A 19,784-nucleotide genomic window follows, 5' to 3' on the forward strand; every position below is an offset into this window, starting at 1 on the left:
AATTTTCCCAATATCACAAAATACTTGTTCTAAATTCCCTTTTTCTCTCCCATCACTATTTTGAAAGGCCACAGAGATGACTAGCGGGGTTCCCAAGAGTGTTTTTCTTATTGATAATGTAGAAAGCATGTTAATCTGTCACTGGAACCGTAAAAACACTTAAAAAACACCTTTGTAAATTTGATTATAGTCTTTTAAATGTATACGTGGTGTGTGGATGTGTTTGTCTATCTGTGTGTGTGTGTGTATGTGTGTGTCTATCTATCTGTCTCTCTGTTTGCCTATCTGTCTATCTTTCTATCTATCTTTCTATATATCTATTTGTTTGCCTATCTGTCTATCTGTCTATCCCTCTGTTTGTCTATCTTTCTATCTATATTTTTATCTATCTATCTATCTATCTATCTATCTGTTTGTCTGTCCGCCTGCTAGTCTGTCTGAGCGAAGAGTTAACCAGTTTACTGAAGATAAGCTGTGATGGGAACGGGGTTAGATCAAGTTTGCGATAGTATGACATGGTATCGAAGTATGTTGCGTTAAGAGTCCTCAAAATACTTCGAATTGATGTCACGTGACGCATCTATATATTCATTCTGCTTGCTATTTGGTGACTTTATACAGCTTCAGAAACTCATGTGGGGGTTAAAATGGTGAGGACTGTGGCCATTAATCCTCTGACCTCCCATAGACCCTTCCTAATGTCAATAAAATGGTCTAATCGTACACATATCTTTAGGTAAAAATGAGTCCCGACATTGAAAGGACAAATGGCAAAGAGAAGTGATGTAATACTGTCACAGGATCGATATCTACGGGAAATTAAGTAATAATAAGATAAAGTAGATAAAAATATGAAGAAATAGGGTTCTAAAAAAATTTATGTATGTTATTGTAAATTACATCATAGAGGTAATAAAATAATGTCCAAAAATGATGAAATAGCTTAGCAATGAAGTGTATCTATTTACTAATACAAAAAAAAAAAAAAAAATAAAATAAAATAAAAGATCAGTATGAGAATTTAGGACGTATTTATAGGACGTGACAAAATTAGTGATAGGTATGAGAAAATATCAATTAAAACGGAACAGCAATATCTAAAAAGCTCAAATAAAGTAAGACATGATAAAACTTATTTAGCAAGATACCACACGATTTCCAGCCACTCAGAAATAAATTAGGACATGAAAGGAGGTTATTAATGTACAGACACTTTAATAGAATGACAAACAAAACCGCATAGTGATATATACGGAACGCGAGTACGATAATCCTTAAAAAAAAAATATATATATACGATATCTAAAACTGAAATAAGACATTGCACATTTTCCAAGTACCAAAAAATAAGAAAGATAATTAAAAAGGGTAAAAAAATGAAAGACGAACATTAGAATACCAGTACTTTAATAGAATAACAAACAAAACCGTACAGTGGTGCAACATTATGAGAGTACGATAATAACGAAAGAAATTGAAGTAAGACCTCGCACAGTTTCCAAGCACCATAAGATAAGAAAGATAGTTAAAAAGTGAGAAAAAAAAATGAAAAGGAAACATAGAATAACAAACAAAACCGTACAGTGATGCAACACAGAGTACGATAATCTTTTAAAAAATATATATACGATACTCAAAACTGGTATACGACCTTAAACAGTTTCCAAGGAGCAAAAAAATGAGAAAATAATTAAAAGGAAGCAAAAATAGACAAAAAATGAAATAGAAAATGTAGAAATCCACGTATGTAATGACAAAACACCACATGAACAATGACTAATAGATACATGGCGTAATCAGATAAGAGAAGGACCGGAATAAATTTAACCACCAGCATAAAGAATCAAATCGTATTGGAGAGAGGGCGGTGCGTGAATCCTCCTCTGAAACCTGCGCCTTCCCACAACCAGAGGCGTAAAGGGTCGCCATCTTGAATTACCGTGAGCCAGTCCTGCCGCTTTATCGCCGAATATCTGAGCCATCACGGTACTTAGAGAGCCGGAGTGTGTTGTGAATGGTGGTTTATACCCTCGGCTTCCTCCTGGTGGGTGAGGAAAGGTGATAAGCCGTTTTATTTTTTCGTTTCAGTGTAAAAACTCGAGACGGGGGACTTTTGTTTACGTTTTATCATTTTCCACTCCCCCCTTGCGAGATGGGAAACCGCGACGACGAGTACGATTATTTATTCAAAGGTGAGTTCTGAGCCGCCATTTTCACCCATTAACACCCATTTTTTCCCGCCATCTTTACGAAAACTCTGAAAAATAAGGGGGTTGAGTGTCCGCCCACCGTCCTCCCATTGACATTAATCAGCTGATCGGGAACACGTCATGGTAATTCCCATTTTCCCCATTAAATTCGCATTCCTGATTCCTCCCATTAGTATAGACACCATTTATTAACCCATATTCACCCATCAACTCCCATAAAACCCTTAGGAAGTGCCAGGAAATGGGTCAAATAGGTGAAGGGCGTTACCTTACCCATTATATTCGCTAATTCGCCCATTAATTCACTCCCCATTCATTGACACCCAGAAAACCCATTAGAATCGTAAGGAAATGGGTGAAAGATAGGTTAGGTGTCATTGTTACCCATTTCTTCCCATTATTGTGTCAGCTACCTATTAAAAACACTTCCTATTAACTCTTTCACCCATTAACTTTTTGAAACCCAGAACATTCCATTAGAATCTTAAGGAAATGGGTGAAATATAGGCTACATGTCATTATTACCCATTTCCACTCATTACTGTCACTTCCCCATTAGAATTGCTAATAACTATGACCCATTAACTCTTTGACACCCATAAGACCCATTAAAATTGCAAGGAAATGGATGAAATATAGGTTAGGTGTCAGTTACCCATTTCTACCCATTAGTGAGTCACTTCCCCATTAAAAACACTTGCTATTAACTTTCATTCACCCATTGACACTCAGAAAACCCATTAAATTCATTCAGTAATGGGTGAAATATAGATTAGGTGTCAGTTAGCCATTTCTCCCCATTATTGTGTCACTTACCCATTAGAAATACTTAGTACTAATTCTTCCTTACCCATTAACCCATAAATATCACTTAGAAGTAATAAATAGGTGAGATTTCATATATATATAATTGTCTTTTAGTTCTTATTGTGTGTGTGTGTGTGTGTGTGTGTGTGTGTGTGTGTGTGTTAATATTTCAAGTTCTTTTCAAAATGTGTCTTTATTTCAATTCCTTCCATATTAACAAGTGAAATATCTAAGTTTTTTATTAATATTTAAAAAAAAAAACATTTCGAAGGTCAGATTTAAATGTAGGAGATAAATATATAAGATATGTATAGTTATTTTAAAGGCTTAGAAATTAATTCATATTTTTTTTATCTCTTTTTAAGTATAATCAGGTGTGTGTGTGTGTGTGTGTGTGTTTTGCATGCATGCGTCATATACAACACAAAATAGAACACAAATATATATCTTAAGGGGCATTTGGTCCTTTCACCCTTAACCCCTTCAGTACTGGGACACATTGTTACCTTGAGATTTGTGTACGATTGGACCATTTTATTGACATTAGCAAGGGTCTGTGGAGGTCGGAAGATTAATGGCCAGTCTTCACTATTCTAATTGAGTTTTGTGTACGATTGGACCATTTTATTGACATTAGCAAGGTTCTGTGGAGGTCGGAAGATTAGTGGCCACAGTCTTCACTATTTTAATCCCCTCATAAAGTCCTTAATCTGTATAAAATCACCAAATAGTCACCAAAATGAATGTGAAAATGCGTCCTGGTACTGAAGGGGTTAAATCTTTAAAATGCTTCTTTAGTGTATATATAAATAGATTCCTTGTTCTCTCCCTCTCTCTCTCTCCCTCTCTCTCTCTCTCTCTCCCCACAGTGGTACTAATTGGTGACTCTGGTGTGGGCAAGAGTAACCTCCTCTCAAGATTCACCAGGAATGAGTTTAATCTTGAGTCTAAATCCACGATCGGTGTTGAATTTGCCACTCGCAGCATAGAGGTGAGTGTGTGTGTGTGTGTGTGTGTGTGTGTGTGTGTGTGTGTGTGTGTGTGTGTGTGTGTGTTGTGTGTGTGTGTGTGTGTGTGTGTGTGTGTGTGTGTGTGTGTGTGTGTGTGTGTTGTGTGTATGTGTCATTGTGTGTGTGTGTGTGTGTGTGTGTGTGTGTATGTGTCATTGTGTGTGTTTGTATGTGTATGTCATTGTGTGCATTTGTGTGTGTATGTCATTGTGTGTGTGTGTGTGTGTGTGTGTGTGTGTGTGTGTGTGTCATTGTGTGTGTTTGTGTGTATGTCATTGTGTGCATTTGTGTGTGTATGTGCCATTGTGTGTGTGTGTGTGTCATTGTGTGTGTATGTGTCATTGTGTGTGTTTGTGTGTGTATGTCATTGTGTGCATTTGTGTGTATATGTGTCAGTGTGTGTGTGTGTGTGTGTGTGTGTGTGTTTTTGTTCTTTTTCCATTTTCTGTTCATGTGTCTGAGTGTCTGAATGTTTGAGTGTCCAAATGTCTAAATGTCCATGTCTTTGAGTGTCCGAATGTCTGAATGTCCGTTTGCCATAGTGTCTGAACGTCCGAGTGTCTGAGTGTTTGAATGTCCGTGTGTGCGAATGTCGTGTGTCCGAATGTCTGAGTGTCTTGAGTGTTCGCTTCTCATGTCTCTCCTTCCTTCACTCCTATTGTTTTTTAAGTGTTTGGCTGTTAAGAGTGAAGGTTTGGCTGTTAGAGTGAAGATTTGACTGTTAAGAGTGAAGGTTTGGCTGTTAAGAGTGAAGGTTTGGCTGTTAGAGTGAAGGTTTGGCTGTTAGAGTGAAGGTTTGGCTGTTAAGAGTGAAGGTTTGGCTGTTAAGAGTGAAGGTTTGGCTGTTAAGAGTGAAGGTTTGGCTGTTAAGAGTGAAGGTTTGGCTGTTAGAGTGAAGGTTTGGCTGTTAAGAGTGAAGATTTGGCTGTTAAGAGTGAAGGTTTGGCTGTTAAGAGTGAAGGTTTGGCTGTTAAGAGTGAAGGTTTGGCTGTTATGAAGGTTTGGCTGTTGAGAGTGAAGGTTTGGCTGTCAAGAGTGAAGATTTGGCTGTTAAGAGTGAAGGTTTGGCTGTTAAGAGTGAAGTTTTGGCTGTTAAGAGTGAAGGTTTGGCTGTCAAGAGTGAAGGTTTGGCTGTTATGAAGGTTTGGCTGTTAAGAGTGAAGGTTTTCTGTTAAGAGTGAAGATTTGGCTGTTAAGAGTGAAGATTTGGCTGTTAAAAGTGAAGATTTGGCTGTTATGAAGATTTGGCTGTTATGAAGGTTTGGCTGTCAAGAGTGAAGATTTGGCTGTTAAAAGTGAAGGTTTGGCTGTTAAGAGTGAAGGTTTGGCTGTTAAGAGTGAAGGTTTGGCTGTTAAGAGTGAAGATTTGGCTGTACAAGATTTTTTTCAGTGTTTCAGTTAATTCTTGTGTTGAAAATTAAGATTGTGTTTATTTTGTTCATATTTTTGTCACGTCATTTGTAATTAATCAACAAAGTGAAAGGAAATGTTACTCTTGTCATTAATTTTAACTATTTATTTGTGTTTACTGGTGTTTTAATAGTTTTTCAAAGTGATGGGATGAAAGAGACACACACACACACACACACACACACACACACACACACACACACACACACACACACACACACACACACTTCTCTAACCTCCTTTCCTTAACCTTGTCCTTCCCTCTCTTGCATGTCTATCCTTCATCACCACCACCACCACCACCACCACCACTACTTCTCCTTTCTCCTTTCCTTGCTCTCTCTCTCTCTCCTATTTTGTCTGGTGTTCTTTTATTCTTTATTTTCTATCTTTTCTTTGCATTTTCTTTGTCTTTTTGTCATTCAGTGTAAATGTGATGGGTAGAGAGAGAGAGAGAGAGAGAGAGAGAGAGAGACTGGTTGACTTACTATCTCTCTCTCTCTCTCTCTCTCTCTCTCTCTCTCTCTCTCTCTCTCTCTATCTATCAGTCTGTTTACAGGAAATGAGATCATGTTTCTGGAATTCTGTTCTTTGGTTTTTAATTCAATAACTTTAAACATTTGACTACTGTGTGTGTGTGTGTGTGTGTGTGTGTGTGTGTGTGTGTGTGTGTGTTTAGGTATATATAGTTATGTTTTTGTGTGTGTGTGTGTGTGTGTGTGTGTGTGTGTGTTGGTATGATGTTTAGCTATATATAGAATGACAGGTCCGTGTTTGTGTGTGTGTGTGTGTGTGTATGTGTGTGTGTGTGTGTGTGTGTAGACAAGACAGTTATGTGAATGTTCTGCTTCATGTACGTTGTGTGTGTGTGTGTGTGTGTGTGTGTGTGTGTGTTGGAGTGACTTGCATGTTGTCTAGGCTGTGGTGATAAGATAAAAATAACCACTTTCTCAGTAAATGGAAGGAAGAAGAGTAAAAAAGTCTTGATATACAGAACTGCTAACAACACAACACAAAACAACAAATAAGAACAAATAAAACCAAACACAAAACAACAACAACACAAGAGAGATCAGTTATCTACCTACACACACACCAAAACAAACTAAAATATGAGAAAAACTAAGAAGATATTGTTAAAACGTTCATTTATCTATATCACTCACAGGTTGATGGAAAGACAATTAGGACACAGGTTTAAGACACAGTGGGGCAGAAACACTACCAAAACACACCATGATATAAGGAAAACACAAGAAAACATGATTAAACTTCGATTTACCGCATTTTTTCACTCCCAGGTTGATGGGAAGAGAATGAAGACACAGATTTGGGACACAGCTGGGCAGAAACATTACTAAAACACACCATGATAAGAAAAACACAGGAAAACGTGATTAAACTTCGATTTACTGCATTTTTTCACTCCCAGGTTGATGGGGAGAGAATTAAGGCACAGATTTGGGACAGAGCTTTGTATAAACACTAACAAAACAAACCATAATGGAAGTAAATAAGAAAATTAACCTATTAAACAAACATTCTTTAATTAAATCTATCACATTTTTCCTCTCTCAGGTTGATGGGAAGACAATTAGGGGGCAGGTTTTGGACAGTGAGGCAGAAACATTACCCAAATGAATCATGATAAAAGAAAAAAGAAGAAAAACAATCCATCAACCCAGACACACTTTAATTTACCATTCATTCATTCATCTTTCATCCATCATATTTTTTTTCCTCACAGATTGATGGGAAGACAATTAATGGACAGGTTTCAGGCACAGCGGGGCAGGAACACCAAAATTAACCAAAATAAAAGAAAAAACTAAGAAAATATTGATTAAACCTTTATCAAACATTAACAAAGCATTTATTAAACCATCTATCTAATTTTTTTTTCCCTCATAGGTTGATGGGAAGACAATTAGTGGACAGGTTTGGACACAGCCTTGTATAAACACTAAACACACATTAATCTGTCATTCACTCATTCATTCATTCATCAATCACAATTTTTCTCCCTCACAGGTTGATGGAAAGACAATTAAGGGACAGGTTTTGGACACTGTCGGGCAGAAACATTACCAAAATAGACTAAAATAAAAGAAAAGCATAGGAAAACATTGATTAAACTTCAAATTATCAGATTTTTTCACTCAGGTTGATGGGTAGACAATTAAGGCACAGATTTGAGATACAGCCAGGCAAAAACATCACCAAAAATAATAAAACATTGATAAAACTTTCATCTCTCACAATTTTCTTCCCTCACAGGTTGATGGGAAGACAATTAAGGCACAGATTTGGGACACAGCTGGGCAGGAGCGTTACCGAGCCATTACCTCGGCTTACTACAGGGGTGCAGTGGGAGCCCTCTTAGTGTATGACATTGCCAAGCTTCTCACCTACAACAATGTTGAGCGCTGGCTGAAGGAACTGAGAGACCATGCTGACCAGAACATAGTCATTATGCTTGTTGGTATGTGTTTTGTGTGTTGGCCTGTGTGTCTCTTGTTTTTAGTGTGTTTTGGTGTGTTTTTGAAGTGTTTTGATATAGTTTAGTGTGTTTTAGATTGTTTTGTTGTCAGGTTAGCTCCTTCAGTACTATGATGCATTTCTATATTCATTCTGGTTACTATTTAGTGATTTTGTACAGCTTCAGAAACTCATGTGGGGGATTAAAATAGTGAAGACTCTGGCCATTAATCTTCTGACCTCTATAGACCCTTCCTAATGTCAATGAAATACTCTTAATCACATCAACAATTTGTGATAAAAATGTGTCTCAGTGAGATACTGTGTGAGTTATTTGAGAAGATTGTAGCCAGTTTTTCAAGTAGTCCTCTCTTTCATATGTCTAACCTTCAGTACATCTAAGGTCTGTATTATAGTTTGGCTGGTTTTCACCCTTCAGTACTGGGATGCATTTTTACATTGAGTTTTGGGTGTGATTAAGTGATTTTATTAACATTAGGAAGGATCTATGGAGGTCAGAATAAGAAGTAAGAATTTTCACTTATTTCAATCACCACATAAGTTTCTGAAGTATGAAATCACCACATAGTAAGCAGAATAAATATGAAAACGTGTTATGGTACTGAAGAGGTTAAATTGTGTTCTCCTCCGGTTAATATTTGAGGATGTTCTAAAATGTTTTGTGTGGTTTGATTAGCTTTTAATTATTTGCTCATTCTTTAACCCTCTCACCAATCTGTCTATATAGTTTGGCTGGTTTTAAAGTGTGTTCTTTCTTCAGGTTAATATTTGAGGGTGTTCTGAAATGTTTTGTGTGGTTTGAGTAGCTTTTAGTCATTCGCTCATCCAGTAACCCTCTCTTCCATCTGTCTATATAGTTTGGTTGGTTTTAAAGTGTGTTCTTTCCTCAGGTTAATATTTGAGGATGTTTTGAGATGTTTTGTGGGGTATTTAAGTAATTTTTAGCCATTTGTTCAGCCATCAATTCATTTGTACGTCTGTCTTTCTCAATTTTTTGGACACTAAACCTGTCATGCCTCAAAATTTAAATGTATGGGTTAATTTATGTATTCTGTAATTTTCTGGACTCTAAACTTATGTCATGCCCCAAAAAATTTAATATATAGGTTTCATTTGTATATTCTGTAATTTTCTGGACTCTAAACCCATGTCATGTTGTTCTGTCACTGTGTCCTTCAGGTAACAAGTCGGATCTAAACCCATGTTGTTCAGAAAAGAAAAAAAAAAAAATAGTGTTTAGCTTTAATTTGTATATTCTGTAATTTTCTGGAGTATAAACCCATGTCATGTTGTTGTCACTGTGTCCTGCAGGTAACAAGTCGGATCTAAACCCATGTCGCTCAGAAAAAAAAAAAAATTGAAATTCAATTCAATTTGAATATTCTGTAATTTTCTGGAGTCTAAACCCATGTCATGTTCTATCTGTCACTGTGTCCTTCAGGTAACAAGTCGGATCTGCGCCACCTGCGGTCAGTGCCCACCGAGGAGGCCAAGGCATTCGCTGAGAAGGAGGGCCTGTCCTTCATCGAAACCTCTGCGTTAGACTCCACCAATGTTGAGACTGCCTTCCACAACATCCTCACAGGTGCCTTGCTACTCCCACCCTTATTTACTCCTCGCAGGAAGGACAAAGTTATTTAATGCTCTTTTTGGCATCTGTGTTTCGTTTTTTTTCCCTTTTTTTTCCGTTTTCTGTATTTTTTCCAGTATTTTATTGTGGTGTCTTCCTACTTTCACCCTTATTAATCCCTCACAGGAAGGAGAAAGTTGTTTGTTGAGGTTTTCTGCTCATGCTGCTGTCTGTTTCATTTTTTTCCTTTTTTTTCTCTTTTTCTGTATCTTTTCCAGTTTTATTGTGGTGGCTTGCTATTGTCACCCTTAATTACCCCTCGCAGGAAGGACAAAGTTGTTTAATGCTCTTTCTAATGTCTGTGTTTCCTTTTTTTCTTTTTTCTGTATTTTTTTCAAGTGTTTTATTGTGGTGCTTTGTTTCTCTCACCCTTATTTCACCCTCACAGGAAGGAGAAAGTTGTTTGTCGAGGCTTAACACTTTCTGGCATCTCTTTTTCATGTTTTTTTTATTTTTTTCTTTTTCTGCATCATTTTTTTATTGTTTTCTTGTGCCTATCTACTCTCACCCTTATTTCACCCTCACAGGAAGGAGAAAGTTGATTGTTGAAGTTCTATGGTCTTTCTGGCATTTCTATCTATTTTTATTATATATTTATTTATTTTTTTACCTATTTATTGATTTATTATTGTGCCATACTGCTTTCTTCCCTATTTCACCCTGACATAAGGAAAATAATTGTTTGTTGAGGTTTAACGCTCATTTCTGGCATCTCTTTATTTAATTCTCTTATTTATTTATTTATTTATTACTCCTTTCTCTCTCTCTCCCCCTTTTCTTTCTCTTTTTCTTTTTTCTTTCATCTTTTTGTGTTTTTCTGTGTTCCAATATTTTAGTTTTTGTTTTTCTTGCGCTGTTTTGCTTTCACTGTTCATTTGTTCGTTTGTTTGTTTTGTGGGTGTTTTTTTGTTTCTTTTGGTGTTCGGAAAGGTGAGTTTTCTTTGTTGTTGTTGTTGCAGTGTTTGTTTGTTTGTCTTGTTATTTCTATGGCTCAGCTCTTTTCTGTCTGTCTGTCTGTCTGTGTGAATGTCTCTCTCTCTCTCTCTCTCTCTCTCTCTCTCTCTCTCTCTCTCTCTCTCTCTCTCTCTCTCTCTCTCTCTCTCTCTCTCTCTCTCTCTCTCTCTCTCTCTCTCTCTCTCTCTCTCTCTCTCTCTCTCTCTCTCTCTCAGTGGTGGACAGAGAGAAGCCTTGTTATGACCTTCAGAATATGCTAAGTGTGTTTTTTATGCCCTCTTTGCCTTGTTTCTGTGTCTTATTGCTGCAAGTGTCATGTTCTGCACCTTTTAATATATTTTTCGGTAAGTTTTATTTAGTTATTTATCTATTTTTTGTGTTTTTGTTCATCCATGTTATTGTTTTTCGTTGTGCATGAAGGGGCACTCTAATTAATCATGTAACCTGTTGTCTTGATTCTATTTAACATATAATTCTTTTTTTTTTTTATTTGTTTATCTATTTTTTTTAATGTATCGCAGTGTTTGTGTTTCTGTCTGATTTTTCTCTCTTTTTCTTTCTTTTTCTCTTTTCTCGCGTTTTCTTTCCCTGTTTTTCTTTTTCTGTTTTTCTTTTCTTTTTCTCTCTCTCTCTCTCTCTCTCTCTCTCTCTCTCTCTCTCTCTCTCTCTCTCTCTCTCTCTCTCTCTCTCTCTCTCTCTCTCTTTTTTTCCTATTCATTCTTTATAATTTTTTTTTCTCTTCATTCTTTATTTTTTTTTATTATCTCTCTCTCTCTCTCTCTCTCTCTCTCTCTCTCTCTCTCTCTCTCTCTCTCTCTCTCTCTCTCTCTCTCTCTCTCTCTCTCTCTCCTCTGTGTCATTAATGTTATTGTTTGTCATTGTATTGCTGTTGCATGGACACAAACATGACGCTTTCCATTGTTTTTGGCAGATGCCCTTATTAATTTGCAACTAAGAACTTCAAATTACTTATCTATCAGTGCAGTTTACTATTAAAGTCATATTTAGTCATGCCCTGAGGAGGCTGTTGGTGTGTGGTGGGTGTGTGCTGGGCTGTATGTGTGTGTGTCGGGTGTGTTGTCTCTCATGACGCAAATCTGTATTCTGAAACGCTTTGCTCTCTCACCACGACTGTTTTTAAGGCCACAGAGAGGGTTAGCTGTGTTTTTCAAGTGTTTCTCCAGTTAGTAATGGAGAAATGTCATTGTCTGTCACTAGAACCTTTAAGACTCATGTAACTTCATTGCAGCTAAATTTCCAAGGCCATAGAGATGATTTTAAAGAGTGTTTCCCCTTTTAACAATGGAGAAACTTCATTAATCTGTCACTAGAGCCTTAAAAACTTGTGTAATTATATTATATCTAAATTTCTAAGGCCACAGAGATGATTAGATTTTTTTAGTAAATTTTTAAACTATAGAGATGATTAGCTGGGTTTTAAAGAGTGTTTTTCCTGTTAATGATGGAGAAACCTTATTAATTTGTTACTAGATTCATTGAAAAAACACTCTTAAAGGTTTTGTATAACTCTATTGTAACAAATTTGCAAGGCCACAGAGATGATTAGTCTGGTTTTTAAAGTGTTTCTCCTCTTAGTAATGGAGAAACATCATTAATCTGTCACTAGAACCATAAAAAACATCCTTAAAAATCTTGTGTAACTTGTAGCAAATTTTTAAGACCACAAATATGATTAGTCTGGTTTTCAAGAGCCTGTCTCCCATTAATAGGATAGAAATTTCATTAATCTGTCTCTAAAACTATAAAAAAAAAACTATTAAAACATGGTTCACCTCATCTAGAACCCTTCAAAAACAGCATCACTATGAAGCAGAACAGTTTCAGAATACACACAACGACCCACAAGGCCACACCAAGCCATCACAGCCTCACAGCCCCACAGCCCAGCATAACAGCTGGTACTCAGGGCAACTCACATACAGTACTTACATCTCTCCATACAAACTGACATACCTAACCTCAACTAACACATTGTCTGTTCTTTGCATGCTGGCTAGAGATTTACAGGATTGTCTCCCAGAAGCAAATTCGCGACCCACATGACCGCGATGAGAGCCCCACTGCCGATGTTAAGGCCATACATGTGGAGCCAACTGTTAATGCGGAGAGTGTGCGCAGGCAGTGTTGTCAGCAGTAAGGCGGGGTTTCTCTCTCCCCGTTCAAGGCTGCCTATTCGGGAAAGAAAGAGACAAGGGTTAGAGTCGCCCCTTCCTCGTGTTCAGTCTTTCCACACACTATACCTTGCACCTTCTAAATATTTGCCTCACCTTATGTTTTCCTGCCCCTTTGCTCTTCGGTGTTGAGCGCACACACACACATACATACACACATACTCACACACACATACACACACACACATACCTATTCCTTGCTTGTTTGTTAAGGAGGAGGTACCTTATGCTGTTTTCTGTTGGCTCTACACTCTTTCCTGTAGCAATGACCCTACCCATGTATACCATAGTGGCTAAATTTCTGTACACCACCACCACCACCACCACGCACTTTAGTGGATGGATTAATGGGTAATTTTGCCTTCCACCTGCCCTGTGGTTTCCTGTCAGCCCACAATGCAATGGGCTCAGCATGGGGTGAAATATTAAGTGTTTTCACGGCTCTGCGCATCAAAACGTTGATATACCAAGCGGAACCCGGTGCATGGATATATTTCCCACACACACACACTTACGTACACACGCACACACAAACGCACAAATGCTTAGCTCCTGGTGGACTTTCTGTGTTCTGGCGACTTAATTTGGCATAAAGCGTTGCCATATCCCTCGCTTCATACCAGTTTGAGTTAAATTTGTTGCCATATCTTGCCATGCCTTGCTGTGCCTTGCTGCTCCGGCCCCCAGTTGACTCTAGCATGCTTCACTAGTTCTTGATCTCTCTAATGCTGGCAGTGCTTTGGGTGTGTCGGCTGGTGCATGATAAGTTCAAGCATTGTGTTCAGGTTTCTGTGGTTATAATGGCCAGTTTTTGCCTTACCAGTGCTTGTGTCCCTTATGAAGCTTGTGTGTCATGTGTTTTGGATGAATTAATGTGTTGGTTTGCTTCCACAGGTTTATGAGTGTGTGTTTTAGTTGTGTTTGTTAGGTGTACTTACACACACACACACACACACAGAAATAATTTTTTTCTGTGTGTGTATGTGTTTGCTCTTATTTTTCTCTTTGTTAGGCACACACACACATACATACAAAAATGATCATGTTTTTTTAATGTTTTAGGTCTTATTCTTGTGTTAGCTAGCCATTCACACACACAAACACACACACATAATTATCTTTTTGCACTCCATATTAATTCCAACAGTCACTAAGCTCTTACTTAACCCCTTCAGTGCCTTGATGCATTTTTTCCTATTCATTCTGCTTACTATTTGGTGATTTTGTACAGCTTCAGAAACTTGTGTGGGGATTAAAATAGTGAAGACTCTGGCCATTAACCTTCTGACTTCCATAGACCCTTCCTAATGCAAATGAAATGGTCTAATCAAACAAAACTCATGGTAGAAATGTGTCTCTGTGCTGAAGGAGTTAAATAGACCCACAGATTCACAGTGCACAATGTATAGAGGATGGAAAGTTTTGGGTTAGTTGAAGTGGTGAGGAAGCCAGAAGCCACACAACTGGTCTGGTGTTTACTCTTGTGGCTTGAGATGAACTGCAAGGGAGGAATTATAGGTAGAGAAGCAGTTTATTGTGTTTACTTCTCTGTTTACTTATCTTTCTCTTGATTAATTTAGTCCTGGAGGTAGTTAGGATAAGTTAGGTATATTAGAATTACACTTAACGCATTTTTTCTTTTTTCTTGTCATTAACTCAACATTCGGACATTCCAGAAATTATTATTACACTTTTTAATCCAGTTTTTCTCATTATTCTCATCACTAACTCAACATTTGGACCTTTTAGAAATATTAGACATTTTAATTACATTTTTTACCCATTTTTTCTCATTATTTTTGTCACCAACTCAACATTCGGACATTCCAGAAATTATATTTACACTTTTAACTCATTTTTTCTCATTATTCTTGTCATTAACTCAACATTCCGACATTCCAGAAATATTAGACATTATAATTACATTTTTTAACCCATTTTTTTCTCATTCTTGTCACTAAGTCAACATTTGGACCTTTCAGAAATTAGTATTACACTTTTAACCCATTCTCATTATTCTCGTCACTAAGTCAACATTTGGACCTTTCAGAAATCTACCGCATAGTGTCAAGGCAGCAGCTCCCTGACAGCGGCACGTGCGAGCCTCCTGGTGGGAAAACGATCACTGTTGAACCTACAGAGGATACTAATAGATCTACTAACAACTGCTGTGCCCGTTAGTCCCACCAACACCCCCTCCCCCCACCACCACCACCACCACCACCACAACCAGTCCCCCTCTTCACCTACACCCTGCCATCCTTGTCCTAACCACCACTACCTGATGTCCCAGTAATTCTTTTTGTCTCTCTCTCTCTCTCTCTCTCTCGCTCTCGCTCTTGCTCTTGCTCTTGTTCTCGCTCTTGCTTTCTCTCTCTCTCTTGCTATTGCCACTGGTGTGTGTGTGTGTGTGTGTGTGTGTGTGTGTGTGTGTGGTGGTTGTGCTGTGACAGGGTTCTGGAGAGGGGCAGCTGGTCACACACACACACACACACACACACACACACACACACACACACACACACACACACACACACACACACACACACACACACACACACTGGGCATTGAGGTTACTCTGCTGAGGATGTTGGGAAATATAATTATACATATATATATAATATTGTTTGCTCACTTATGATGCAATCTCTGTTTATTCCTCTTCCTTCCTTCCTTCCTTTCCTTCCTTCCTTCATTCATTCCCTCCTTCCTTCCCATCACCACCACCACCACCTCCTCCGAGAGAGAAGACCAGCCACCCTTACCTTTCCTTGAGGATTGTGATAACACTGTCCATATTCACAGTATGTATAATCAGTGTTAGGGACGCCAGTGTTGAGATTAGGGTTAAGGCAACAGCCGCCACACACACACAGGTAGTGAGTGGGACAGGGACATGTTTGGCTCAGTTTTGTTGAAGCTGCAAATTGTTTATATTATTAGCTTAAAAGTTATTAAAGAAGAAAAAAAAATATGAAAAAAATGAAATGTGGATTGCTACACTATATTACTAGTATTGTTTGGTGATTTTTGTTTATTTCTCTTTTTTTTTTGGTTTCTTTGTTTATTTTTTGTCAAGACGTTTGAGTCAGAATTGGACCAAAGTGTGATTAGAGGCAAATTTTTGTGCAAGGTGTTGCTCCCAAAGGTTAGATGTAAATGTGGTCAAAGTCTAAGAAGCACTGTCACTGTCACCCTGTTCTGTATCATTCTTCACTGTACAGAGAGCTTCTTGCTTCATATCAAGCTATTTTGTATCAGCAGAAACAATTATCCCTTTGTCTCAGTCCAATGTGCTGCTGCTGCTGCTGCTGCAGAGGTAGGCTAGCGCATCGTTGGTGGGGCCGCTGCCGCCGCCGCTGCAGCCCACCAGGCATATCAGGAGTGTGTGGCGCGGCTCACCAACTGGGTGGAACAGTGTGTCAGGGCTGCCTTAGTGCCCTGAGGGTGACGCCCTGTGTTGGTGACTGCCACCTGTGTCACAACAGACCACCAGATGTCACCACCACTGCTGCCACTCATTTGTTTCACCAGTCAGTCAGTCAGTCAGTCAGCCAGCCAACCAGTTAGTCAGTCAGTCAGTCAGTCAGTTGTTTCCCTGCTGGTCCGGGAGCGTCTCGTCTTGACCCCCATGCTGCCGCCGCCGCTGCCGCCACCAAGACCAGGCATGCCCAGTGAAAAGTTGTTGTTATCTTGGGGTTCTGTAATAATAATAATATTAATAATAATATTGATGATAATAATAATGATCATAATGTTTGCCAAATATTTAGTTACCCTTTCCCTTCACTCTTATGTCCATCCATGTCCAGCCTGGCACTGAGCTTCACTCTCAGAGGCAAGGGTGCAATGCAGGCTGTGGCCACTGACAGACCCACCGCCACCACCACCACCACAAACACCACCACCACACCATCACCCTCCCATTAGGCAGTGTAGAGACATACAGACAGACAGAGGGGCAAAGCAATCTATGAAGGACAATTGATAGTGAATTACACACACACACACACACACACACACACACACACACACACACACAGCAATATTGTTCATGTTTTGGACAGAATCACATTCCAAATATTCAGACACAGTGAAAAGTTTACACAACAAGAGTTACCTTGGCTTGCCCTCCTTTGTGACACTGCTGCACCTTGAAACCTTCACTGACACCTACTGAATATAACCTTTCTTGATTTGTAAAGACATGCAAGCCAACTCTTGTGTGTGTGTGTAGCTGTGTTGGCATCTCGAGCACTTGTTGCACTCAAAACTAAGAATTGCTGTTATTTTAAAATTGGGATAACTTATTTTGTGCATCTCTAGTACATGTTGGCTCTGTTAAAACTAGAGATGTTACTATGAATCAGTGAGATATCTTTGCATGTCCATTAAAGCACTCAAAACTAAGGATTCTGTTAATATAAATTGGCATAACTTATTTTTCCCATCTCTAGTACATGTTGGCTCTGTTAAAACTAGAGATGTTAATATAAATTGGTGGGATATCCTTTTGCATGTCCATTAAAGCACTGTTTGGGGTGTGTTTCATATCTAAACTGGGAGCATTATTGGATTTTGGAGTGACTGGGTGACTGGTGCTTGTGTGTTATCAAAGAAGTGTGATTACCATGCTACACAAACACTGGGAGGATGAGAGAAAGTTTGGGTCAAGGTTACAAGAAGGGAGGTGATGTGTTGCCTTTAGAAATGAACCCAGAGTACCTTGAGTCATTTATAAATTGATGTTTTTACACACACACACACACACACACACACACACACACACACACACACACACACACACACACACACACACCTCTCCAGTGAAATTTGTCAATCATGTTTTGTGTTTTTAGAGCTGATTTAAATGCCTGTCACTGCTTTCCTGTCCTGGCTAGTGTAAATTAACAAACATTTCTTGTAAGGTATCAACAAGTCAACCTGTGCAGTTCCTCACCTTAGAGTTATCAATGCAGTCAGTCGGTCAATCGTTCAGTCAGTCAGTCAGTCAAAATTAAAACTATACCCTTCTAAAACACAATATCTTAATTCCTGTATTCCAGTTCATGTGACAGATTTATACTGTATCATTGCATCCATCAACTACCAACACCCTTTATCTTCCTTGGTTAGTCAGTCAGAATTACAACCATATCCTTGAAAACAATATCTTCAACTGTTCCTCTAATTCTTGCTCATGTGACAAGTACCGTATCATTTCATCCATTTAGCACCAACTCTCCCTTCTCCTTCCTAAGTCAATCAGTCAGAATTTTAAATCTAAGCTGCTAAATACAAAATCTTAAGCAGTTCCTCTATTCCAGCTTATGACAAATACTATAGTTTCGTCCATTAAACACCAACTTACCTTCTCTCAAAGTCAGTCAGAATTAAAACCAAGCTTCTAAATACAAAATCTTAAACAATTCCTCTATTCCAGCTTAGTGACAAGTACTTTATCATTTCACCAAGCACCACCTCCCTTCTCAATCTGTCTCTCAAGCATTAAACCTTGTGATTCAGTACCCAATGAGTTGACAGGTGACAGGGATGGCTAACCTTGTAGGGCACTAAAGATTGGACCATGTTGCTGATAGAGACTAAGGGCATTGTCTCGGAAAGTCACTGTGTTTTGTCTAATTTGAGGGGTGCTTTGTGAGAGAGAGTGAGAGAGAAAGATGTGTTATATACTAGTATGCCTCTTCATGAGTTGTATCACTTTGTAGTATGTTTTATATGGGTTATCATAATCATTTTGAATTAGAATTGTGTACAAGTGCTAAAAATTCCTGTGGTGATTTGAGAATAAGAGACACAAACACACATACACACAGATATGCTAACACACACACACACACATGACTGCGAAATTAGCAAGACTTTCTCTACCATGTCATATTATTAGCACAGGTTGTAAACAAGAGAGAAACTGGAACATTTACTTTGGTTACTGTGAGAATTGTTTACTAAGTGATATTGTGATCAGAGAGAGAGAAAGAGAGAGAGAGAGAGAGGGACATGGTAGAGACTGAGGCCCATATTAAAAAATGCTTTGCTCTCTCACCACGACTATTTTCCAAGGCCACAGAAATGACTAGCAGGGTTTTCAAGAGTGTTTCTACAGTTAATAGTGTAGAAATCATGCCAATCTGCCTCTAGAAACGTAAAAATACTTTAAAAAACTCGTGTAAACTTAAATAGAGCCTTTTGAAATAGTGGAGGTGAAGCGCAGAAATGTTTGAGAGTACCAGCCTGAGTGCCCCAGTGTTACCAGCCAAGGGGGCAGTGTTTCAGTTAGAACCTTCTTGCCTTGGTTAGCTAATGTCGCTCTCTGGAAAGTTATATCATCATTGCCCTGTGATTTCAGCAAGTCATGTGTAGCTCAGTTTTTTCCACGCTTGCATAGGAAATTTTGTAAAGCAGTGTAAAGATGCACATTATTTGCAATAAAATAATGCTAAATGATTACAAACTTTATGCGTTCTTTTGTTATTCTTACTGGTGTTGATAGTGGTGTAGAGAATCTTTTGGTTGTCTCTAGGTTAAAACGGCAGACATTTGTATCTAGAAGGGAAGAAAACAAACTTTATGCGTTCTTTTGGTATCTTATTGGTGTTGATAGTGGTGTAGAAAATCTTTTGGTTGTCTCAAGGTTAAAACGGCAGACATTTGTAACGAGAAAGGAAGAAAAAGACTAATGTACCATTCAAAGAGTCACGTTTGGGAAAAATAGTCTTGTGTTTTGATTTCTAGGTTAAAACTGATAATATTTGTAACTAGAAGGAAAGAAAACGACTAATATTATACCATTCAAGGAGTCACGTTTGGGAAAATTAGTGTTGATAACCTTGTCTCTATTGTTTCTAGGTTGAAATGATGAAAACAACTAAAATTATACCATTCAAAGACTCAGGTTTGGAAAAAATAGTGTTGATAACCTTGTCTCTATTATTTCTAGGTTGAAGTGACAGATATATGTAACAAGAAAGGAAGAAAAGGACTAATATACCATTCAAGGAGTCACGTTTAGGAAAATAGTCTTGTCTTTTCATTTCTAAGTTAAAAATGA

The 19,784-nt window shown here is 38.2% G+C and overlaps 1 protein-coding gene across 2 annotated transcripts; it reads left to right on the plus strand.

The window, feature by feature from the left end:
• Window positions 1–1,829: 1,829 nt before the first annotated feature.
• On the plus strand, window positions 1,830–19,192 carry LOC123507307 (ras-related protein Rab-11A-like). Of its 2 annotated transcripts, XM_045260063.1 has the most exons (7): window positions 1,830–1,986; window positions 2,089–2,192; window positions 3,887–4,008; window positions 7,715–7,919; window positions 9,378–9,521; window positions 12,539–12,735; window positions 14,763–14,942. In XM_045260063.1, exons 2-6 carry the CDS (start codon window positions 2,153–2,155, stop codon window positions 12,676–12,678), a joined length of 651 nt encoding a protein of 216 aa, XP_045115998.1. In that variant the 5' UTR covers window positions 1,830–1,986; window positions 2,089–2,152; the 3' UTR covers window positions 12,679–12,735; window positions 14,763–14,942. The 2 variants fall into 2 exon arrangements, with proteins under 2 accessions (XP_045115998.1, XP_045115999.1); XM_045260064.1 differs by lacking the exon at window positions 12,539–12,735 and having other exon boundaries at window positions 14,763–19,192.
• The last annotated feature ends 592 nt before the right edge of the window (window positions 19,193–19,784 follow it).

Source organism: Portunus trituberculatus, chromosome 22 (genome assembly GCF_017591435.1).
Source record: "Portunus trituberculatus isolate SZX2019 chromosome 22, ASM1759143v1, whole genome shotgun sequence".
NCBI classification, from domain to species: Eukaryota; Metazoa; Arthropoda; class Malacostraca; order Decapoda; family Portunidae; genus Portunus; species Portunus trituberculatus.